This window comes from Lissotriton helveticus, chromosome 1_1, assembly GCF_964261635.1.
Source record: "Lissotriton helveticus chromosome 1_1, aLisHel1.1, whole genome shotgun sequence".
In the NCBI taxonomy this organism is placed as follows: domain Eukaryota; kingdom Metazoa; phylum Chordata; class Amphibia; order Caudata; family Salamandridae; genus Lissotriton; species Lissotriton helveticus.
In genome coordinates, this window is record NC_136057.1 from 1,436,872,513 (window position 1) to 1,436,898,205 (window position 25,693).

Here is a 25,693-nt window from a genome sequence, read left to right on the forward strand (position 1 = left end):
GTCACCATCTGTGGCTGGGATCTCTCGAACGACCTTGCTGATTTCGCGCCCCCCTAGGTTGCGAAGGGCTATGATCTTGTCTTTGTCTGGTTCAATTTTGGACCCTTCAATATAGTCCTCAAAGTCCTCTAGCCATTCTTGCCATTTTAGTCCCATGCTGCTTCCTGTTGTGACTGACAATGGCTCTGGGGCTCGCAGGTGGGTCCCTCCCTTGACGTCCTTCTGCGCGGGAGGGTTAGACATCTTGACAATGGGTTTTGGCGCCCACGTCCGCTTCTTGCGTCAGCGGCTGGCGTGCGTTTCCAAAGTCTGCTCTCTTGTGGCTATCAATGCTTGTTTGTGTTCCAATGCTTGTTCCTTTGTCAGTGCTTGTTTTGTGTTCTATGGCCAATGCTTGTTTTCTGTTGAATGCCTGACTTCAAGATGGCCGCCTGTATTCTGCACAGGGCGGATGTCCTTGAGGGTGCCTGACTCAAAGATGGCCGCCCCCAGTCACCCACGAGGTCTGGGCTCCTCTGCACTCTCAGCCACACTCGGTCACTCTTGGCACTCACCGAGGGTTCTTCCCCCCAGCAGCCAGGCTTTGGCAGTTCCTCTTCACTTTCTGGCCACTTTCCACCGTGCAGGTAGGCCAATGCAAGTTCCCGCGTCTTGCTTGCCGCAGCGTGCTGTTCCTCACGCATCGGGGGTGAGACCCGGTGTCGGCGGCATCAGCGCTTTGTTCTAGCGCCTCCGCGAGTTCCCTCACCTCTCGCTGCACTCCTCGCTCGTGCAGGACGCTTCAGGAGGGCTGGGGTAGGCTCCCAGACCCTTCTTTCTTCGATCTTCGTTTCGGGGCACACTCCTCGGATTTTTTTGGCGCGAGCGAAGCGCCGGACATCAGAGGGGCAGCGTCTCATTTCCCGCTGCTCTAACGCGGCCACACACGATCTCCTGGTCGTGAACAGGTTCTCTACCGCTGGCCTCGGGCTGGAGGCGGCGGCAATTACAGGGCACCGGCGCCGCAGGCAGCGGTCGCGTTCAGCCGGGGCTCTGGACGGGTCAGCTTCTTTTCTCGCTCTCCAATGTCGCTGGTGGGTCACCTGATCCCACCCTCGTCGCCAGCTGTAGCGTCGCGCTACTAAATCACACGGACGCAGTGTATTAATTAAGGAGCTTTATTCTATACCTCTTGCTTCGACCCCGTCCCTACTCTAACTGCCCTTTCCTGTCCTGTCCCCTCCTCTTCCCCTCTGCCCACCTAGCTCCGCCCACCCCAGCTACTGGACTGCTAACTTCGTTACATAGACATCTACCCCTCTAACTCTAACCATTTCAGTACTGGGGTCCAAATTAATTCTCACTACTGCTCTGTCTAACTTGATAATATATTTAATAGACTTTGCCCTCTCTGACTCCATAGGTGGAAGATTGCAAATACCATTTGTACAAATCTCCCTCCGAGCAAGGAGAACTAAATAAAAAAACAGTTTTTTTTTATCCTTACTCAAACTTTCATGTTGTACTACCACCCCAAAAATGAGAAGAGGTAAGCTTACCTGAATTGGATTATCAAGAATGGTTGTCATACATCTACTCACATCGACCCAAAACAAGGATAATTTTTCATCTCCTTTAAAAGCGGCAAGCATGATGAGGTGGGAACATTTGGTGGCAGAGTGTGAGCTGATTCCTTGGGACAAACTTGTGAAGGTGTCGAACAATAAAGTCTCGAAGATTACATATCTCCAAGTTAAAAGTTGGTTCCAGACAGCAGGGGCGGATATAGGAACATGGAAAAATTTAGAGACCATCTTAATCCAGGGGTTATCAAGAACAAAGGAAATGTCCAGATGGTACTGGCTATTGGTGGATTTATCGGACGGTGTTTTTAGACTGCCAGATGAGCTGTGGAAAAGTTGCTTGCCAGGGATGCAGTTAGAAGATTTATGGCAAATATCTTTTAACACTCTTTACCCTACAGTCCATGCAGCCAATTTAAGGAGAAATCACCTTTTTTTCACATCAGGTATATTAGACTCCTCTACAATTATCAAAATTGGGGGAATGAAAGAGTGCTGAGGTGTGTAAAATGCAGTCTAGAAAAAGCTGACAATGTTCACATGTTTATGGAATGTCCAGGGATCCAAGAAATCTTTCTTGTACATATGTAGGTCTCATCAACTGCACTGTTCTGCCATCACAACAGGGCCATCTGAAACGGCTGCTTGTATTAGGGTGCTCTTGCCTGTTCAGCTTTGCTCCAGGGCCCCTGCCACAGTGTGCTTCTCAAACACATACATGCTCCAATTCATCGGGCACCTCCTCTTTGAGGGGGAGGTGTCCCAATATTCGTCGCCCCCGACTAACGATGGCAAGGATGCACTCCCTCACCCCATGCACAGGCAAGGAGAAAACTCTGACATCTCAAAACCGGCCTGACACCATCTTTGTTCCAAACTCTTTGAATCATAAACCACCGTTCTTCCAGGTTTATGGTGCTCGTTCGCACCGCACCACTGGTTTCCACTCCACAACATGTGTTCGTGGAGCAAAGAAGAATCTGAATGATGCACGGCCTGACGCCTTAAAGGCAGCGTTGCATCCGGAGCATGGTCAAACGTGAACATATCGTATGTCTCTACTCAGTTCTTCTCTGGAAGATAATCTAAAAAACAGTTTCCCGACCAGATATTTTGTAAATTCCGATACTAGTTTTTTGGTTATTTTAAATCCATGGCTAAAGAAAGCTGCATGGCTCTACACATGTTGTAGTTTGGGTAGGATTTGTAAACTGCATAGACCTGGAAATTGCTGAAATCCAACTAATCATGTGGGACATCAGGAGGAAAGAGTATTGAAGCTGTAGATTGTCAAAGGCCATCTTGGCAGCAGTACTGGTCTGAGGCACAAAGTTCAGGTTGACATCAACGTTCTGGTGACAGTTTAAAAGCAGAAGCTTGGCATGGAGATTTGTGTATATCCCCGACTGTAGAAATGGAACGGTCAAAGGAGAGGCATCTTTTCGTCTGAACTGTTTGACTGTTCAACCATTGGCTATTCCAATATGTGCATTTAATGTAATAAGGATGTAATATATACACACTGATGTCAATGAATATTTACAGTTGGTCATCAATAAAAAGAAAATTTTAAAAAATTTAAAAAGCAGAAGCTTGGGCACAGTGAGATCAGAGGGGAGCCAGGGCTGGTGTGGCATGTGGGAAGGGGTGGGAGCACACTGTTTCACCTCCCAGCACAGTTCGCCCCTTAGCATTCTGGTCAATGCAGTTCATGGTAAATGCACACTTCAAAATTCACTGGAGTAGTCCACCAAAGTTGGTGCAGGTTAGTGCTGTAAATCTGTAGACAAGTGTTTCTGGATATCATCCGTCATCAGTACAGATAAAATCGAATTTTATTTAGGGTTGCTGAGCAGGCTGCCACAATCTTTTCAGGTCTCAGTACCTCTCACAGGCACACAGGTGCATCTCCACAAGCTCGTCCGCTCAATGGCTCAAGGGAGCCTTTTCAAACAAGTGGGGCATGTGACCCGACAGAGGTTAAGGCTAAAATAGGAGTAACAGTAGAACAATGGTCTTAGTTGCTTTATGTTGTTATACGAGTATTTGTAGAGGGAACAACTCACCCCGGAAGGTATCCTGGAGCTAAAAAAAAGAAAGGCAGAGCCTGCTGGTACTCACTGATCTCTGGATGTATAGGTGGGGGTCGGAGAAACTTAAGCAACTTCTATCATTGTCCTAATTTTGAAGGATAGCTAGGTGCCACCCGCATACATGCTATAACCAACAGCAGGCCTACAGAGACTGTCCCTCAGAGAAATTGGATGATCAATGACAACAATTCATTTTGGAACTTCCCTTTTGGACATTAGTGACAGATGACATAAAAGGCCACATTTACTTGTAATTGTGTTTCAAAAGTAAAAATTCAAAACACTTGTGTGATGCCATCAATGCCCACTGAGATGTTAAGATAACACAGAATTAACTGTGCCTATGGAAACAGAGCGGTCAATCAGGATCAGCACACAGCTGTGGCCCTAATTCCTAGATGAACGCAGCTACTGCCACACATCCCTGAGGGTGGCTTTTGAAATGGATGTCACATGCGGTTGTTAGGTACGATGTGGAAAGAGACTGAGTGAGGGGAGCACAGATTCAAGGATTTTCATAACACTGCAAAAACCAGAGAAAGGGCAGAGATTCACGAGGATCCTGGGTTTGTGATGAGATTCTGGAATGATGGCTTCATAACTATGTTGAACATCAAAAGAGTGGTGCGTTGATGAATTGAGTCAGTAGAGACCAAGCTTAGTCATGCGATTAAAACTTGTATATTAAAACAACAGTATGGTCGGGGGAGCAGTTTTACAACATTCCTGCTCCACTGGACATGCGCGAATTAGAGCCGGCCTACAAACCCTCTGGGTAAGACCACCCCACCATAACCCCTCTATATGGAATTCACTCCGCTGTAAATTATTAAATACCTTCCGAAAGGAGAGAACATCACATCATAGGAGAAAACTTACTTCAGTCACAGTAGAGGGAAACAATGCTATCAATCAAATGATGCGACATTTTCAAAAAGAGCTGTACTGCCCTGTGATGCTCCACAGAGATCCTCACTCCAGACACCAGATGGAGTGCAATTGTGCTCTTTCGTTTGTAGGGTTGCATCATAATCATGGATAGTTTCCATCCATATATATTCTTTTGTTGCGATAACATATGGTTATTAGATCATATTCAGTAATAACATGTGAAAGTGTAATGATAGAATGTTTCGCGCCATAAAAAGAAACAACGTGGCATTCGTGCATAACAACGTGGCATTTGTGCTGTGAATATGCATTTGTTTCGACGTGCACCAGATTAAAGTTTGCACATAGATGTGACTAATTGTGCTTAATGTGTAGGGTTTCATAAGTTACTTGCAATTGAAATGCATTTGATGGGCTTATGTACAAAAGTGTTAAAAGGCCCAAATGAAATGTTCACTTATACGTGTATTTGAAGGGTCTATGTGCTTCACTCTTATGTTGGCCGATTTTTCTAGGCCTGAAATGTATTTTCTTTGGAAGCTCTCAGGCAAGGCTTGTTAGTGAAATTCATGTGCATGTTGAATTTGTTCTGTTCTCACACTTCTGTTGCAGTTGTAGAAAGTCGTCTTTGTTAGTTAGAAATAGCCTTTTGTTTTAGGAGAGTTACACTGGGGAGGAGATGATACTATGTGTAAGGAACGTTGATAATTGGCAGACTATGTTCTTTCACACTGAGGGAGGCCTGGGAATCAAGGTCACCGAGCCAGGAGCTGAAAGTTGACCCAAATGGAAAATCACCTATGAGAAGTGTCCAGCTATGTGAGGTGATCTGTGGGCATTTTCTACGTTCTTGTATTTTGTATTAGGGACAGTGCCCCGGTATGGAGTCAGGTGAGGAGATAGAGGAAGAGAGAAGGAGCATCTTTAACCGAGCTCTGTAGCATTGGCTACTTCACCCATACAACGCGAGTGTACTTCTTAGGCAGTCTTCAGGCGCGGATACCTTTTTCTGATTTTGCCCAGGGAATGCTAAGTAGGGATGTCACTGTAGTGGTAGCGTAAGGACAGATTGATGCTTTTTTTCCATTCGTCACAGGTGAAGTCTGATCTGGACGTGGGGTCAATCATTGCCCGCGTTCTGTTTCTGGGGATTGTCATTCTTTTTACGATTCATCCTCTAAAACTAGCACGTAGGTTTGGATTTGTATTAGTTCCCATGTACTTCTACAATTTTGAGGGTGTCCGCACACCATTAAGGAAAATATTTTGGGGGAGATAGCACCTAGTCCATCCAGAACATTTCTGGTGGATCATTCTGTGCGGAACTCCATGCCCTACCTGAAAACATGCCCTGTGCAGGTTTGGATGGTTATGCCTCACTGCAAAGCAAATTCTGTAATGTATGCGCCAACCTAAAACACCGACGTTCGGTGAAACAAATTAGCTTCAGGTCCTTCAAGCCCTTCCACTAAGCTCTACAGTAACATAAAGAGAGCTTGATGGGGGATTGGCTCCCCCCCCACATCTCATAATCTAGAGTTCTTCTATGAAAGCTAGTAGTTTATAGCAACATCCTTCAATTCTTAGATGCTATATCTTAGATAACTGATGCCTGCCACAAACAGACTTCTCCCAATCAAGCAAAGCATCCAGATCAGGCAGGGCTGTTTGGACAGTAATCCTCGCAGCGCAGCAAACCATGTTGCTAGCCAGAAACGTCACCTTAGACCAGAATTGTAACTTTAATTATATCTGGGGTTCCCTTCTTCCACCAATCTCCCCCACCACTAACTAAGCACATCACTCTGGCTTACCTTGACTCAGAACTAGTTGTAACAGAGAAAGCCAGGAAACTGCAGACAGTGCTGTATGAACCGTCCAACCAGCCATCTTCCAGTCAGTTATGAACGCCAAGGAGGAGTACTGTGATGCCAAGTGCATCACTGGAGACTCTGTTTCAAAGGAAAGGGGGGGGGGTGCACGCTACACCCCCAGTCTTACAAACAGTGACCACAAGTCCCTCTTCAATGATGACACACTCAGAGGTCTGGTTTCACGGCAGAGGCAGTATCCAAATGAACCACATGGGTAGACTGTTTGAAGGACCTCTGAAATCCGCTTCAAGGCACCAAATACACCTGGAAGCACAGAGAAAATAAAGTTAGCTTAGCAAATCAGCCTACCAATATCACCTAGAAATCAAACAGACCATTTTGAATTGTGCTTTATGTGCAACATTCCAGCCTTTAAAGGGTGGATTATTGCTCTGTGTGCACACCATAACAGAAGCAGTACTGCCCCACATGCAGAGTGGATCAAATTCTGGACTGTCTCACATGCAGGGCAGATCAAATGCAGGACTGTCCCAGACGCAGAGAACATTTGATGCATGGCCGTGTTAAAAGGCATTTTGCATTCTATGCTGCCTCACATACTGGATGCTTAAAAAGCCAAAATGTCATATATGGACCAATTCAGTGAAAAACGTAGCCACATGCAGAGTGCTTCCAGAGCCAGAATGTGTCACACACCGCACTCACACATACTGAACATCCCAAAGGATGTGATCCCCAACATTAATGAGCACTTCCAAAAACGGTATGTCCAAAATACTTCCAAAGAAAGTCTTTAAAACTTATATTTAAAACAGGTCAATTACATCTAATCCCCTTATAGTTTAATATCATCATTGATGGTTACATGTACCTACAGTTAATGGCAGCCATATAATGATGTACATTTTGGGATTTGGAATGGATTTGTAATTGTGGGGGCGCCCTTCAATCAGCCCCACAGACCGCAGTGAAATCGCAAGCTAGATTTTAACGACCACCAAAATGCACCCTTTGCAAAAAAATATATCAAGGGAATTTGAGAAAATCTTGAATATTTGAGCAATTTGAGCTTGTGCCTCAGTGAAGAACTGGCTAAGCATGGATGGCACTTATGCTGACCTGTCTCCCACTCCAGTCGCACAACTAAGCCAATGGGAAATTCACTTGCCTAACCATGTATATTTATCGATGGTGGCACTAAATTAGAAGGCTTGTTAGTACAAAGCACAAAGAATGACGCTCTCTCCTTCTCATTGTGTCAATTATTGGGCTAAACACCAGCTTGTAGGCATCACTACTAAGGAACCACAAAAAATATAGTTGAACAATTGTGAAAAGGTTTCACCACACTCAGTGTTGTTCCCTTAAATAGAAGAATGGTCACTCCTGGTGCAATCGCTCAAAAAGCCCCAATAAACCAATTGCAAACACAGAATCGAGGAACATAAACAGGTAAACTTATTGTTATAAATACATTGTGCGATTTCTTCATGAGAGAGGGCAACAACAGGAGGCTCCAAAAACGCAATAACAATAATAGACATCATAAAATCTAAATTGTTTTTATAGAAAATTAATCTTTTTAACACAATGTCAATCCGTGTGAAAAAATTAACATTATCCATATGAGGTATATCCTCATTATGGAAGAATCAATACTGTGGTTTACATTTCAAAGATCCCATTGTAACTTCCCAATACCTCTATGAAAAGAGCTTAAGATTAGATACAGTGATATCCATTTTAAATCCTCCTCTTTAATGTAGCCCATTATGATAAGAGCTTAAGATTAGATACAGTGATAACCATTTTATATCCTCCTCTTTAATGTAGCCCATTATACCTTTAACAACATTGCTGTAATTAGTTCGATCTCCATACCAATATTTGTACTATCATGAAGAATTATTATATTTCATATCTCTCCTAAGTTATCACATGGATGGCAAAAGATCTAAAAAACTCTTATATATCACAGTACTAGCCGAAGATAAATACAAGGTTAATTTCAGTTTACCAGATTTTCTTGTTCTCTGTAACCCATCGTTACTAAGCTTCCATTGTTTTTTCCCAGCATTCCCTAAAACTAGAGGGGGGAATTCCTTGTTAAAAAAAAGTGGAAAGGTATGGATAGAGAACTAATTACAGCAATTTGTTAAAGATATAATGTGCTACATTAAAGAGGAGGATATAAAATGATTATCACTATATGCGATCTTAAGCTCTTATCATAGAGGTATTACGAATTTATAATGGAATCTTTGAATGAAATGTAAACCACAATATCAATTCTTCCATAATGCGGTTATACCTCATAGGGACAATGTTAATTTTGTCGTATGGATTGACATTGTGTTAAGAAGCTTTTAAATAAGCATTGATGTTCAATATGTATGTACATTTTATATGTTTTTGTCTCCATTAATTTTGAATTGTATTTGTGCTTAATGTTTGTATCAATTGTACATTCATGTTTATAATTTATAACTTTGTGTCTACTTGAACTGTGTACTTAATCTCAATGGTTGTCTAAAGTATATATTTATGTTTTCATGACAGCACTGAGGAAGTACTTAAGTATAAGGACGAACCTCATTTCCTGTGTATTTTTCTGTGCCCGTGGCTGTGTTCGTGTTCTTATCTTTATTGTCAAGAAAAGAAGGTTAAAATCTGAATTTTCTATAAAACAGTATAGATTTTGCGATGTCTATTTTTATTGTTGTTGTAGCCTCCTTTTGGTGCCCTTTCTCGTGAAGAAATCACAGTCTATTTATAACAATAAGTTTACCTTTTTATGCACCTCCTTCCTGTGTTTACTCCTGAGGAAACACCTACCGCTCATTTAAACTATCATATAGACCTAAACAACTCACTGATGATGGTATGGTAAGGCTATTGTAACAAAGTGAATGCTGGGGTTCTCAAAATGATCACCAGACTTCATCAAACTCAAAACCAACGCATGTGCTAATATGGAGAACAATACATTTGTTTATGAGAATTAAATTGCTTCTTTATTAAACAACATTGTCCACTGTGAACTCCACATCAACCCGACTTGCAAATACGAAGTCAGATAAGCTCTGAGACCTGGGCCCATGGTCATAGATTGATAGGTCACCAGAGGGGTGGCACGTAGCCGGCAGAAAAACACACGAACAGAAAACCTTAGATCACTACCACAGATAGGCGCAGTGACATTACAATGTTCACAAGAGATTGGTCCAAATTAGGCACCAATCAGGGCACAGCACATGAAGTGATCAAGAGCTCCCCTGCATGTTGCACACTGGCAAAATTATGTCCACACAAGGTCGAAGCCCACCTGTATTTTCCATTAGACAATTAATTAATGACCCCAAAGGCAGCAACTTATATTCCTCACCATATATGGATCACAGGAACCTTTTTATTACCTACGATGAACTGTAGAAAAATGGACCACAGACCAATCGTAAATTGAGACAGTCCTCAGAACCTGCGCTTGTAACTCTTCTAACGGCCGCTATGTCTAATTAAACAAACTGTTCCTGTTTTGCCAAACGCCTCTTGTCTCTTGTTTTTATCAAGGTATTTCATGTTTGGCAAGCCACCACCGGAGCGGATTGGTACCTCGAACCAGACTGCATCCAAATGAAGGAGACCCCGCCCAGACAGATTCACACTTGAGCATAAAAGATGGTGAGAAGACACTGCAACTGACTGAATCCGAGGGGCAAAGGTCCACCCTGAAGCAGCCGTCACAGAGAGTAAGACTACATCAGAATCCAATTTAAAGCATTTGGCATATAGTAAACTAGGGAGAAGTGTAAAAAGAGAAGCAGAGTGCTGTGCCACTGACAGAATCTGGCATATTACCTATTTGTGTGTCCTGGCTAAGTAGTCACATGGCGGCCTCGGAGGCGATCCCGCTGAAGTCACCTATTTCCAATAGCACGCTAGGAAAGGGAAACATTTATTGGATAGCTCTTTATAGCTCCCAGGATGCTATTTTTGTGATAGCGCTATCCTGATTGGGCGGAGTTGGCACATCAATCTCATATTTGTATGCAAACTTACACTGTATTCCTTATGTTTCAGAGGTAAAGTAACGCTTCCAATGGGCATGAATGCTAATTGCAGAGCGATCATGCACATTCCGGATATGCAATGGGGCACGTCCATGCTGGTTGATTACTATTGGCAATGTAACAGGTTTGTCAACACTGAGCTCATCCCCAGATGGTGCAGACTCAGTTGCCAGGTCACCACACACACCCCGACCCTGGTCATTCCTAGAGAAGAACTATCGAGCGTATACCAGCACCCTTTAAGGGTGAAGACAACCTTGCTGCGCCAGGCTAGAGAGAAGAGAACTGTGGACTATTTTGGCTGGACTCAGTACAAAGACTTTCTAGGAGAATTCAGATGGTGTACTGATGCACAAGTGTTGGCAGGAGGGTTGATACCTTTCTTCACCCTGTAGACAAAAGCTAATGCTTGCTAGTTACAAATACCCAGGTGGGAAATGCTCCAAATGATGAGAAACTGGGGTGGCATGGTGAGCAATAGAATGATGGATTTAACCCAGATCTCCTGCCTGGGGGTGAATGTTTGATTTTCTCCGCATTCCGTCCATCATCTGTGTGTTTTTTGCTTTCTCGCCCTAAGTGTGCCAGGTATGGCCAGACATGGGTCCCGGGCTCACTGTGCCACTGGATTCAAGCTAGCCTGGCTGATATGGGGTGACGCCCCGAAACAGGTCCCGGGATACTTGTTTCCGGTCCAGGGATGAGCTGGCTTGGCAGTTCAGTCTGCACTCTTCCCATGAGTGAGGCACAGGGTCATGACTTATTTGCATTTGGCTGGGTCTAAACTGGGGTGGCATGGTGAGCAAAAAAAGAACGACGGATTTAACCCGATCTATTGACTGAGGGTGAATGTTTGATTTGCTCTGCAGTCCATCCATCATCTGTATGTCTTTTGCCAATGATGGACAGCACTGATTTCGGCCTCAATTCGATCAAGGAAGAACTGCAAGCAATCTGCCTCATGGTAATGCAGCACCAATATATATTAGACTGAATGACCACGATGGAGGGAGCGGTGTTTGCCAACATCGGTGCGGCCTGCTGCACCTTTATTCAAGGGAATGCTATGGATAATGGGACACTGACACTTGCCATCCAAACACTGCACTACTTGCAAAGAGACTGCGTGAGGAGGTAGGTGCCATTGAGCAAGATTAGTTCTCAAATTAGTTCTCTTGGCTCCCCCGATGGATCTCCAATTGGTGCAAATCACTGTTGACAGTTTTGTGACCGTTTTCATTGTGTTTCTGGTTAAGTGCAGGTCTGTACAATTGGGGATCACCTGCTGTTAAAATGTAGTCATCAAACTGGGAAACATGCAAGTAACTAGGACGGTAGTAGTTGTCGAATGCCAGCATTAAGAGCAGCAGTAACTGCCAAAAGGTATAAGTGAGATAGTGTAATTGAAAAATCAACTAGAGGGGGAAATAATAATTTGGAAAAAGTTGATGCTATTATGGAGAACAATACATTAATTTATAAGAACAAAATTGTGTCTTTATTAACGACAACGCTCGTTGTAAACTCCACATTAACCCCGACTCGCACATTCATATTCAGGCAAGCTCTGAGACTTAGGACCAAGGGCCCTAATTGATAGGTCACAGGTGGGGCGACACTTTGCCGGAAGGCAAACGCATGAACAGAAAACCTTAGATCAATCGCACAGATAGATGAAGCGACATTACAATGGTCAAGGGAGATTGGCCCAATAAAGCACACAAATGTCTGGTGGGGGTATGTGCGGTCCTAACACACCATAAAATCAGATGCCCTATTAGTTAGGAACATATAGCCAATCAGGGTACAGCACACACAGTGATCATGACCTCCCCATGCTTGGACATGTTACCCACTGGCCATATTGTGTCCACGCACAGTCAAGGTCCACCTGTATTTACCATTAGACAATTAATTTATGACTCCAAAGGTAGCAACGTACATTCCACACCGGAACTCTTATTATCTACGATGAACTGTATAAAAGAAGGCCACGTAACTATTCTCCAAGCCGCTATGTTTAATTAAACAAACTGTTCCTGGTTTGCCAAACGCCTTCTGGTCTCTTGTTTGCTCAAGGTACTTCATGTTCAAGTAACCTCAAGTTACCAAATGGAGTCTAATCTTTCAAAGTCAGAATACATCAAGCCAGCCCTTTAAGTCATCCATTGAGTTCCAGTGACGGTCAAGACTGAAGTTAAATTCAAATGCCATGTGCACATGCCTTTGTGGCACCCAAGTACAAAGACTGGCAACATACTATGGACAAGTTAGCAAATAAGCAAATTCTCACATACTGATCCCTAAAAAAGTTCAAGCAAAAGGACATATTAGTAGAAACACGTTGGTGAAAGCTCAGCAACACCCTCAATCCATCGCTAAGGCAGCATCCAACATTCCATGGCTCAGCAAACAACTGAAAACAGAACTTTTCAGAAACACTTCTGACCTATGCAAACAGACCAGAGTCAAACATCTACCAAATGAATCATCAGCAGATGTAGAAAATAAACCATGCAGCGATGTACTTATCCAAATACCCCATCTAACATCCACAATAGTAAGCCAATTGTGTAATGGTGTGGAGGGCAACCCAAATATTTTTTCTTGGAATCACCAGATTTTAAGATATTAATTTCCTTGAAAAAAACAGTTAAATTGGACATCGTTTGATACACCACAACTGGCGAAGGTTTTAACCATAAAAAAGGTCTGTTTACAACCTTCCACCCAAACACTGTTAACTCCTCCATTTACCTGAACTTGGTTTAATTTCTAGAACACTTAAAAAAAAGTTAAAAAAATAAAAATCAATTAAAGCCCTCTATCCCACTTAAGTAAATGCATATGTCTGTTGACATCTGTCTACCCTCATATCCACAGACCACGCGCGGAAACTCTGCATCATCCTGGACTCCTTCACAATTGAGCCACCAGATCTATACAATCTCACCGTCCTCCTTCCACACACTATGCCTGTTCCGAAAGATCTTCAAACGGATCCCCACCGAGTCAAGAAAGACAGCAGAATCGACTACGGCAATGCACTCTATGTTGTCATCACCCAGAAACTCCTCAACATCCAGAACGCTGCCGCCGCCAGACTCATCCTCAACATCCCCCACATCACCAGCTACCTAAAAGACCTACACTGGCTCCCAGTCAACAAAAGAGTCACCTTCAAGCTCCTTGCACACACCTACACCGTCCTAGATGATGCGGGACCTGCGTACCTCAACTAACGCCTCGCATTCCACATACCCAGAGACCTATGTTCTGCCCAACTGGTCCTGGTTACTGTCCCACATATCCGCAAGACCACAGCTGGATGAAGATCCTTCTACCTTGCAGCAAAGACCCCACCTCATGCAATCGCCGTCACTGCCTCACTTCAGGAAGGACCTCAAGACCTGGCTCTTCACCGGAACCACAGAGCCTTGACGTCCCTGCGCCCCCCACCAAGCAACATGAGACCCTTACAAGTGAGTAGTCACATTCTGCAAGATACTGGTTGATTGATAAGTAAGTAATGGGGAGGCTCCAAGCCTGCCTTTCTTAGCAGTTCTTTTTTTTTTACAATAGCTTTCACTAGCAGTGCATGCACGCTCTAAGCGAAACCTATAAAACTGTTTCCTAAAGATAAGCAGGGGAAGGATATAACTCATCCAGTGAGACACACCATAAAACTGCTACGCAACAAGGAAGGGACAAACACTAGAAGAGGAAGGTGTGTGTTAAGTGGGTATGCTCCTACTGGGTCTCTGACTTCAGAAAGAGTCCCTAGATTATTGCCCTCAACTTTACAAGAAAAAGCACTAACCAATTTCCAAACAGTGGCTTAAGTTAATCCATATAAACAATCCAGTCCCTTTCTACATTTCATGTGTTTTACTTCATCTTGCATTCCCTATGATTATTTGTTTTTTCCAAATGTTCCGTGTGTAATTTATTTTCCCCAAGCAACATATGACTCATGTGGTACATACTGTGAACTGAGTCACCTCCATGTGTCCGAGCAAGTTGAGTTTGTGGGTGGATGTTTGTGACCGGGCACGACACAGCTCTGGGGAAGGGAAGTGAAAGGCAGTGTGATTTTCTCCCAATGCCTGCCACTGGTTCAAAAACGTGGTAAAATGAAATCCACGGCCAATCTGTGGCCTCTCTAAGAGCAAACAGCGATAGTCACATATGTGACCATTGTAATTGTGTGTAAGGGTGTTCACAGCCGTCAAAATATTGACACCACCAAAGAAAAAGAAAATTAGGTGTATTTTGGGAGGGGTGAAGTGGATATATATGAAAGGAAGTACATGCAGAATAAGAGTGTGAAAAGATGTGCTGAAGCAGAAAGAGGTGAGTCAAGCAGATGAAAAATTTTCAGAAGTATGCAGGTATAAAAAGGGCAAAAGTGTCTAACAGTGAGAGACTACAAATGAAATTGGTGTGTAGGGGAGTTCATGAGTGAATAAGACACTCCAAAGACTGCTACCAGTTTCACAGACCTTAATGATGTTTAATTCAGTCGCGTTTTCCGAAATTAAACATTTTCAGTTCTGTTCATTCACAGCAAAATTGTTATTTATTACTGCTAACAAGCATTGGCAAAGCCAATAGGGCTGGCTTGTTTTAAGCGCATGTCCATTTTGGTGTTAGATGCTTCGATCAATAACAGAAAATTCACAAAAAAATGCAGTGGGAAGCACGGAATTTTAGTTTACAGTTTTTATGCCAAGGAGTTGGAATGATTCCTAGTTATACTTTTTGGTGAAGAACCTTTTAGAGACCCTTTTCATCCAACTTAAAGCACTGATAGTCTATCTCTGCAGGTCCTGTCCCTACCACCTTTGTAATAAATAAACAAACATCCTCAGTCATTTTCATCTAGGGCTGTGGTACTCAAAGTCCGGCTCGGGGGCCGGATGCGGCCCTCCTGACCCTGTTCACATGCGGCACCCAGCTGAATTACTGCACTGGGCTACTGTTTACTTCAGACAGCACTAACCAAAAAGATGTTAAGTACACGAGCAAGCGTTTGTTTCCACGCTAACTGGAGTAAAAAAAAAAAAAAAAAAAAAAAAAAAAAAAAAAAAGAAGCAAAAAAGGTGTCCTCCAAAACTTTACTTTGGGAAGTTGCCGAGGATCAACCAATTTGGTCAAGTGGGTAAGCCATGATTGATCCTACGTTTTCTAGTTCCACATTGTGCAATGATATTACATTTTAGTTCAATTATCAAGATACTTCCTTTTTACACTTGCCTCTCCCATGGTAGGGATGTAAATGTAATGTAATGTAAATTGATACTTGTATTGCGCACTACTCACCCGCAAGGGTCTCAAGGCGCTTGTACGAATACCGCTGTGGAACTCATCCTGGCTTTCCCTGTGAGGTGTCCACTCCTGGGCACCCCCAAGGTGGAGGCCAGGCAACCTTAGCATTGTGGGGGCCGTTGTGGAGATTAAGCAAGCTATTGCCCAGAGTTGCAGAGTGGGACTCCATGATTGGAATAGGCACCGAGGCGAGAATTATCAGGTCCGTGGAATTTTTGAGCCAAAGACCCGCCGAGGCGTGGAATTGAACCCTGGTCCCGGGCTAGACCTCTGCATCAGGGTCTGCCGCTCTAACCATTGAGCCAACAGAGAATGCGTATACCTTAGTGCAGTAGAAGGATAGCAACTCTGATACAGAAGAGCACAGTGTTGTCACATCTACGACTTATCGAGAGACTAGGGGTTAATTTAGAGGGCAGTATGGAATGAATCCCACAAAATAACTCCTTGATCCACTGATCACATCATGTCCATCATTCGCTTCCCCAACACCCACCTTAACCTCCCACAAAGCCCCACTCCCACTGTGCTGGCATTAATGTGGCCCTCAGGCACACAACAGAGCATACTATTGGCTCCTGGGGAAATGTTTGCAAGTACCCATGATCTAGGGAATGACTGTAAGAGGTGTCATGCAGGCAGCTCTCCATCCTCCTCAACTCTCATTCCTGTTTTTAGGCCAACAAGACAGAGTGGCTGACGCAACTATTCGACAGATGATAGAATGAAATGAAAGTTTTCTGTAATCACCACAAACTTAACATAACTCCATCACTAAGCACTGTGGCCCCATAACTTCATCACTAAGCACTGTGGCCCAACACAAGAGCACCATTCCGGTAACTCATGTATATCGCTTCACACATAGGCTTAGCAACTGTCTTCCAAGGAAACACCACCACGTCGTTCGATAGTGCCTTCCTCACCCGCAACGGGCAACGACGCGAATTCTAAATGCAGGTGCAATGGAATACCTAGAATCTGGCTGTGAAGGGCCGGGGAGAGCGCAAGGTGTAGTTGGAAAGATCCCAAAGTAGGCGGCCTCTTCTGACCTCCCAGCGCATATCCTGTGACGCACGAGCCTCTCGGTTGCATTATTTCTGTGCTCTCGGTTTCTGCATTGATGGATTCTCCGAGGGTCTCTGGAGGGCGTCGGTGGTATGGAACACCTCTGTCCGATGGCTGTGAGACACAAACTTCCGCGGTGCACAGTTCGACGCGCGTTACATATGAAAATCAAAACAAGCCAAACATGAGAAGCAACAAGTATGGCGTAAGCCTGGCATTCCCGGTGCAACATGCCTGAGCTGGGAGCTGGTGGTTTCGGGACTGCGGACTGAAGGTGGGGGTGAACCAGGACTGGGCACTGATCCAGACCTGCACCGAGAGGTGGCTAATGCCAGGGGGCGGAGTCTGCACTGTGGGGATGGATTCAGGGCTCCCTCGAGGCGGTGGGGTGGGGGCGGCTCTGAGGTCTGCAACTAGCAGGTGCATTCTTCCGGAGATGGCATCTGTTTTCTCGGGCTTAAGGCATATATGGCCTGGGAGTGGATGCCATGTTTTTAGGGTGGGTTCAGGCGTGCGCATAGGGATTGAATTCAAGCATGTAACCCAAGGTGGATTCTGTGTTCAGTAGGGGGTTCAGCGTCCTGAGAGGGAGTTTCTACTGTGACGATGGATTAGAGCCAGCGTCGGATTCGTAATGCGGACATTCGGGCAATGCCCGAGGGGCCGGTGTCCAAGTTCTGCTGTGGGCTGCTTTTTTGAGCAGTCTGGGGGGGGCTATTTGGACGCTGTCTATTGTTCGAATACAGCCAGCGGCCCAGTGGGTGTCTGAGTGGCCTCTCTAGAGGCAGATGGGCGCTCATAACCTCCATTTAGCAACAGGCAGAGGTGTCACTTCCTTTGTCTCGCTGGCCGGCCTATTAATGTGTGCTCATACTGAGCGGGGGTAGGGGGCCTGAATAGAAGTGGCCTCACTTGTTTCACCAGTGTAAACTAACGCGTGCATTTTTTTACTCCCCCCAACCTCCTAAAGTTTTTTTTTAATAAGATTACACCAACACAGAGATATGAGGAATGTTTATGAAAATGAGTGCCGATTTTTTTTTTATGCGGGCCCGGGACGATTTTCATTCCCAATGCAACCCTGATTAGAGCACTGTGCCAAGTGGATGGATTCAATATTGTGACCGAGGATTACTCCGCGTTCTTCGGGGTAGATCAGACACGACGAGAGGGTAGATTCAGGCAGTATACTCAGAGGGTGGATAAGATTCAGTATTTTGCTATCGATTCCTGTTTGCGCCCATATCCTACAGAATACGGATTAGGCAACCCTTTCGGTGGCAGCCCCCATGTTGGATAGGAAAAAGGGGGCTGCGTACACCTAGGCCCAGGTTGTGCTAGGAACCCCAACCTATCAATGAATGTGCATTCTCCCTCCTACAACATCTGGGTGCCTGCTCCTTCCGGTCCGTACTGGTGACGTGCACATTGCACCCACCCACGACTGATGTAAACAATCGATGGATTTGTTTATACATGAGGTACCTACGTGAACTCCAGACGATGGCTGGTGGGCATTATAGGTTCTTGCACGCAGGAAAGACGTGACATCAACTGGTGACAGACCTTCACCCCTCATCCCGAGCCTCGGATGACAGCGCCGGTAAATTGCGTAAATCGAGGTACAGAGGGGTACGTACACCCCTCTTTTGTACAAAAACCCAACGCCCTTCGTAAACTGGCTGCACCTGCCAGAAGTTTTGAGTGTCCCGCTCCCACAGAGTACAGACGGGTACTTTTTAACAAAACATAACAAGAAAAAAAAACCTACAGGTTGAAGTCCAAAACTATCCTTCAACCTCCGAGTGAGAGTTTAAAGGAGCAGAGACTCGATCACCAAGACTTTCGTACGGGGATGCAGGAAATGTTGCCTTCCTCTTAATCCACTCTCCCCAAACAAGCAGACTTCTCTCCCCAAACAAGCAGATTCCGAGACTTTTCCTCCCCAAAACGGGGGCAATTCCAAACTGACAGCAGCCTTCATTGCGGGTATAGAACACATTGCACCACAAGTTTCTCAATCTGCATCTGCTCCACCCGTCTCCCGGCCATGACCGAATTTGACCTCCTTGGGTCGCCCATTTTAGCGCCAACTTCATCTCCTCCACCAACCGAACTTCTTCTGCCGATATCCTCTCCCACCCCCTTCTTAATCTCGTCCTTCGCTTTCCACCGTATTTACCCGCTCTCTCTCTCTCTTGCTCAACAATTAACTTTTCTTGCTAGAACCCCCTCACCTGCTTCCTCCTCCGGGCTCTCTGCAGCGCTCACCTGAGCCGCACTTCCGGTGTGACACACCTGCCTCGATCAAAACGGAGGACGGACTAACGAGCGTTATACCTGGGCAGAGACAGAGGAAGGACTAACGAGAGGCTCGGGACAGACACCTGCTTCGATACAGAATGAGGACTAATGGGAGCGTGCGCTGACCCGCACAACCATTATTTATTTATTTAGTTATGTGGTATTATATAGCTTGGGAATTACGCACATATGTTAGAGCAATGCTTGAAATAGAAATAAATGTACTCCTTGTACCAGTTTTCTGCAAGAAGTGCCGGTACTCTCCCAGGGTTGGATTGGGATTACAAATCGGCCCGGGCATGCATACAAAAATCGTCCCACATTTGCATAATGCCTTTCCTCAAATCACTGCTTCAGCGTAATTGTACATAAAAGGGGGGGGGGGGGGGTAAAAAAAATATGCAAGCATCAGTTTACACTAGTGAAACACACCTGAAAACAAGTGAGGCTACTTCTGCTCAGGCCCCCTGCCCCCCTCAGTATGCCTACATTAATGGGAGGCCCAGCGAGAGAAAAGGGGTGACACCTGTACCTGTTGCTGCTATACCGGAGGTAATGAGTGCCCATCTCCCTTCAGAAAGGCTACTTAGACACCCACTCGGCCGCTGGCGGTATAGTTGAACAACAGAGACACCGCCCACATTGGCCCCCAGGCTGCTCAAACGCAGCCCTCAGGTGGAACTCGGACCCCGGCCCCTCGGGCATTGCCCGAATACCCCCGGTTACCATCCACTAAAAGAATCTCAGCAGTGCTGAGAAGTGCCAGTCCCTCTAAGATCAAAGAGTGCCGGTAGTAACTGACACTATCTGCCCATCTAAAGCAATGTGTATGAGTGTTAAGTCAGGAAGAGTCAATAAAGGTGCTTAGAGAATCATTTATTAACCCGTTTGCTGCTTCGAACGTTCAGTGCCAGTGCTGAACGTTTGAAGAAACGGGTGCGGCCGCGTCGGCCGTTGGACGTGTGCAGCACCAGGGAGGTAGCTCGCGCGACGTCCAACGGCCGACGGCAGCAGCGAAGGGGTTAAGATAGAATAATAATAACAAAAGCCCACAGGTACAGGGAAGAGCAGATCCTCAAGGAACCGGATAAACGGGCATCAATGCCCAACATTCTATGACATCACATATATATTATCTGAGTGTTCTATGATGAGATATGCAGGGAAATATACAGAGATTGGCTAATGGGGAAATAATGCAAATGGGACAGATGGAACTACAATGAAAACAAAAGAAAGGTTAACCCCTTCAGTGCTGCGCGAATTTCGCTGCAGTGCTGAAGGGTCATAAATCACATTGACTCATGACGGAAATGTTCCGTCATCAGCACCGGAGCACCGACGCTGATGACGGAACCGTTCCGTCATGAGCATGGAAGGGGTTAAATGCAGAGTACATCTCATTTTTTTCCGAGAAGAAAGTATGAATCAATACATAAAAAAATCTTCAAAACGTTCAGGCAAAGTCATGGATCTACCATAAGAATTTTGTGCTGCATTTAAATTAGAACAAGTAGTGGGTGTGATGGAGCAAGGATTTGCACGTAATGCGACTTGCTTGTAATCAGTCCTCTCGATATAACGTTAATGTACTAATCAACATGTTTGTATTATTAATATCGCATTACACGACATCTGAGGGAAGCTTGCATATGTGCTTTTACTAATGATAAACCGCTTGCAATAATATGGCCGCTGCTACTCGGGATTTCCTACTGCGCATGCGCCTGTCATACTCATGTGACATGGCGTCTTTCTCGCTTGGAGGGAAACTTTTGCTTCTGCGCATTAAAACTAAGATGGCTGCTCTGTGTTACCGCATGCATGAAGCTTGCACTGCTGCTTTTGCTAAGCCGTTTGTTCTGCTTAACACTAACGCAATAGTTAAATATAAAATAATGGGAATAGAGTAGTGATAAGTGGTATACAGAACATTCATTTATTCTTTGTTCTAAAACTGTTTATCTTTTATTTTTTACATATAACATTTGGGCCTGATGAAACCCCACTGCACCCATTTTGAACATGCGCACAAGACTCCAAAAGCTCAAGAGTCACTGGCATTGAATGGAAGCCAAGTCCAAAACTTGCGAGAAGATGTGCCTGGGAGCGTGAACTTTCAACCCCAGGAGAGGAAGCTGGACTGTACAATACTGAACGCTATTGTTACTGATTGATACATTCATTGCTGGGTGGAATAAAAGTGCATGGGAAATCGATAATTCTTACGGGTTCTGACTGTTAGCTGCAGAGAGGGAGTAACGCAGGCATTGCAACTTTAACTGCGGGTGCCGGTCTTAGCTTGTGGTGGTCCTGTCCTGATCCAATTTGGCTTTACCCGTCCTGATTCTGATCTGCGCCTGTCTGCCTTTATGGTGCCTGTAGCTATTTCTTTTTCAACTATTCTCTGTTGTACATTCATCTCATTGTCGTTAATTTCTTTACACATAGTGTTTTTTCTGAACCAATCTCATATTTTAGGCATAAGTATAGTGTTACAACTTCTTCCTCTCATTAAGTAAAATGGAGAATGATCAGGTATGTCATTTTTGGTACTGTTGTAGCTGTTCACTTTGTCACGGATATACTTTTTCACTGGTAGGTTAGACGTAATACCTAACTGTAATCCTTCTTTGAGAAAGTTGTTCATGCGCTCAACTTGACTATTAGAAGAAGGACTATACAATGGTGTTTTTTCTTGTTTTATAACATGTTGTACTAAAAAGTCAGTCATTTTCTGTGACACAAGTTGAGTACCATTGTCTGATAACAAAATTTTAGGTTGACCTTCAATAGAAAATATTTTTAATAGAAATTCAATTGTCATCTCAGTAGAAATATTAGAAATAAACTCATAATGAATCCATTTTGAGTAGTAGTCAGACAAAACCACCAAAAATTTGGAGTCATCATTTACTAAATGGAATGGTCCTGAAAAGTCAATTGCAACTTTAATCCAAGGTCATTCTGGTATTTCGACAAGGTGCATTTAATTTTTACTTTTTTTCCAATGTTTGTCTGCTTTGATACATTGTACACAATGATCAACATGTGAGTTTACATCAGCACTCATTCCTGGCCACCAGTAGTAATTTTTCATAATTTTCTTGGTTGCAGTTGAACCAGGATGCCCTTTATGTGCTAAACTAATTAATTTGTTTCGCAATTGATGCGTTGGAATAAAAAGATCATGTCTTTTGAGAAACCCATTTTCAACAGTCAATTCATCAGATATTTGTGTTCCTGATTTAAGTTTCTTTTTTTTTTTTTTAAATCTGTTTATTAGCATAGTAAGTAGAGCAGGTACATACATATGTGAGCACAATCGTAATCAGGACAATACATGTATGTAACCGCTTAAAGCATATAAGTATATAAGATCAACGATTTGACTTTTTGTTGCTCAGAGCCATAGTAACTAAACCATCCAACGTCGTTCCCTACCCTCCCTCCACCCACAGTAATCCCTCCCAACACTCTCTACGTTTGCGTACAATCACATTATTTGCATCTGGGTCACCCGTGGTATTTTGACATGTAGCTTTTTTCTATAAACACAGGTAGGTTGAGGGGAATAAGTCGATGGTCCGGGGGACCCGTACCCCATCACAGTGCACCTTGGGCCGTGAAGGTCCATGAGAGGACTAGCCCCGAATGTTCATCCTATATGTGGGGAGTCTTGGGTATCATCATCATCCCCATTATCCCCCATTTCAAACGCTCCCATTATGATAAACCAATCTAGTGAGATCTGTGTTTTTCGGAGTCCCCTATGTTCCTCTCGCTGTAAAGCCTCGCTTTCTGCCTTGCCCCATCTCAGTACTTCAGCTTTCCATAGTTCAGGGTTGGGTGGCGTGGATGACTTCCACCTCATCGTGATTGCCCGCTTCGCTATCAATAGGGCCATGTCTGCAAAACGTGCCGCCACGGTTCTAGTGCGCGTTGGCGGTCCCAGCCCTAACAGGGTATGTTCTGGTGTAGGGGAGTGGGACAGGGCGCCAGCTCTCTCGAGTGAGTCATGGACAGTGGTCCAATAATATCCCAACTTAGGGCAGTGCCATAGCATGTGTAATAATGATGCGTTATCAGCTTCACATCGGGGGCAGGTGTCATCAGCGTCAGGGAACATTACATGTATGCGGTGTGGGGTCAGGTATGCTCTATGTAGCAGCATCAATTGAATAAACTTAAACTTGGGGTTTCTAGCAACCTTCCTAGGAAACTGAAGGATACGCTCCCACTCTTTGTCTCTCAGGGGCCTGCCGATATCTCCCTCCCATGCCGTTCTGAGCGGCAACAGTGTGATAGCCCTCCCCTTTTTGATGCTAGAAGTGAGCCATTTGGTCAGATGGCCGTCCGCACCCATGAGGTATTGCATAGCTATGAGAGGGTTTGTGATAGGCTCCTGTCCTTCAGGCGACCACTTGCATGAGATATAATGGCGAAGGCCTGCATGTAAAAGAAATGAGCCCCTAGGGACGCCACGCGTGGCCCTAAAGTCCTCGAATGATAGTAGGCGTCCCTCGTCAAACAGGTCGCCCACTTGCGACAACCCCGCGTCATGCCAGGGCACCAGCTTATTCGTCGTGAGTGTTCCCGAGCCCAGTGGGATACCCAGTAGTGGGATCGTGGGGGAATGAGACGTCCTGGGGGATGCGTACCTTAGTGCCTTCCGCCAGTACATCACCGCCAACCGGAGGAGTGGTGGGGCGTCTCTCGGTAGATCTGATCTAGGCAAAAGTAATGTATGTACCCTCCCTTTGGCATGGTCATCCTCCGACACATTGATCTCGTGGAGATTGCGTCCTGCTATCCAGTAGGCCAGCCATTGCAGTTGGCACGCGTAGTTATAAGCCCTAAAGTCCGGTAGGCCCATACCACCTGATTCGGAGGGGAGTTGTAGTTTAGCGAGGCCTATGCGTCTGCGCCCGTGTCCCCATACAAGTTCCGTGAGTAGTGTGTCAAGAGTATTAAACGTCGCCGCTGGGATCAGGAACGGCAGATTAGTGAAGTGGTATATGAGGCGGGGAAGCATCACCATTTTGGAAATCGCCACTCTGCCGGCTACGGTTAGGGGTAACGTTAGCCAGAACTGGATCTGTTCTTTCAGTGCCCTAATGGCCCTCCCAAGGTTGCCGTCTATCATCATATCTGCCTCCCTGTAGATTTGTATTCCCAGGTAGCGGAAGGTGGCATCCGCCATCTGGAATACGTGGGGGGCGAATGATAGAGGAGTAGATAAGCCCGTGGTTACAAAGGCGAAGCCATAGGACTTAGATTCGCTGATGGTGAGGCCAGAGATTGCCCTGAATTCCTCAAAGATTTTAGGTATAGGGCTCAAGTCGCCCCGTAAATCCCGGAGGTATAATATGATGTCATCTGCGTAAGCGGATACAATGTGCGCCGTCCCGTTTCTCTGAACACCACAGCGGGGGGCCAGTGTCCTGAGCTTGCAGAGCAGTGGCTCAAGGGCGAGGATAAATAGGAGAGGGGAGAGCGGGCAACCCTGTCGGGTGCCCCTCGCTATAGCTATGGGTCCGGAGATGTGGCTGGATGTACGCACTCTAGCCGTGGGGAGGGTGTAAAGTAATCTGACCCAGGCAATGAATTCGGGTGGTATCCCGAATTTCGTCAGTGTGGCAAACATATAGTCCCATCTAAGGGAATCGAACGCCTGCCTCAGGTCCAGAGAAATGCAGCCCTCCGAGCTCGTGCCCAATCGGTTGCCGAGCATCAGCTGGGCCAGTCGCCTGAGATTCATAGCCGTATTGCGGCCCGGTACAAAACCACATTGGTCCGGATGGATCAATTGTGGTATGAACTGCACGAGTCTCGATGCCAGCACTTTGCTCAAGATCTTGAAGTCAGTATTGAGGAGGGATAGGGGCCTGTAATCGGCCAACTGCAGCCCGTCTTTGCCAGGCTTTAAGAGGGATGTGATCAACGCTTGCATGGATGATTATGGCAGGGAGGCTGTCCGTTTAGCTTCCAAATAAATAGAGTGTAACCGTGGGGCCAGGAGATCAAGGAATGTCGCATGGAACTCGGCCGGGAGGTCATCCGTTCGGGGAGCTTTGTTCTTCGGGAGCGCTCGTATCGCTTGCCTAATTTCCGCTACCGAAATGGTGCGCTCCAGATCTTTGCATTGTCTGTCGGTGAGTCGGGGGAGGTCTAGATCGTTCAGAAAGGTCTCGAACTCGGTCTCCGACAGGGGCTGGGGGGGGCTGTACAGCGTGGTATAGTAGTCCTTAAACGCTGTATTTATCCCTATTTGAGTGGAAGTCGGGCTACCTGTCTGGTCTAGTATTTCCAGGATCGGATGGCAAACTGGGGAATCACGTAGAAGGCGGGCTAGTAAGGGACCGGCCCTATCTGCCTGTGTATGCTGTCTATTCGTGTATTCTCTGTAATCTAGAAGCCGCAGGTCTTCCAGCAGCTCTGCATGTCTAATGTGGGCTTCCTGTAGTGGCGTGAAAGGTGCATTTGTGCCCGCTGCCTCACCCTCCAGGGACGCTAGTGAGCCCTCTACTTCTTTCAATTGC

General features: G+C 45.3%; 1 protein-coding gene across 1 annotated transcript in view; it reads right to left on the reverse strand.

Moving 5' to 3' along the window:
• Positions 1-19,188, reverse strand: part of CRB3 (crumbs cell polarity complex component 3) — a 51,539-nt gene extending 32,351 nt beyond the window's left edge. Inside the window, exons 1-2 of the mRNA XM_078685410.1 lie at positions 19,085-19,188; positions 6,361-6,684 (exon numbers count right to left, since the gene is read on the reverse strand). Of these exons, the coding sequence (XP_078541536.1) occupies positions 6,361-6,487 (127 nt within the window). The 5' untranslated portion in view covers positions 6,488-6,684; positions 19,085-19,188. The remainder of the gene's footprint in view (positions 1-6,360; positions 6,685-19,084) is intronic.
• Between the last annotated feature and the right edge of the window lie 6,505 nt (positions 19,189-25,693).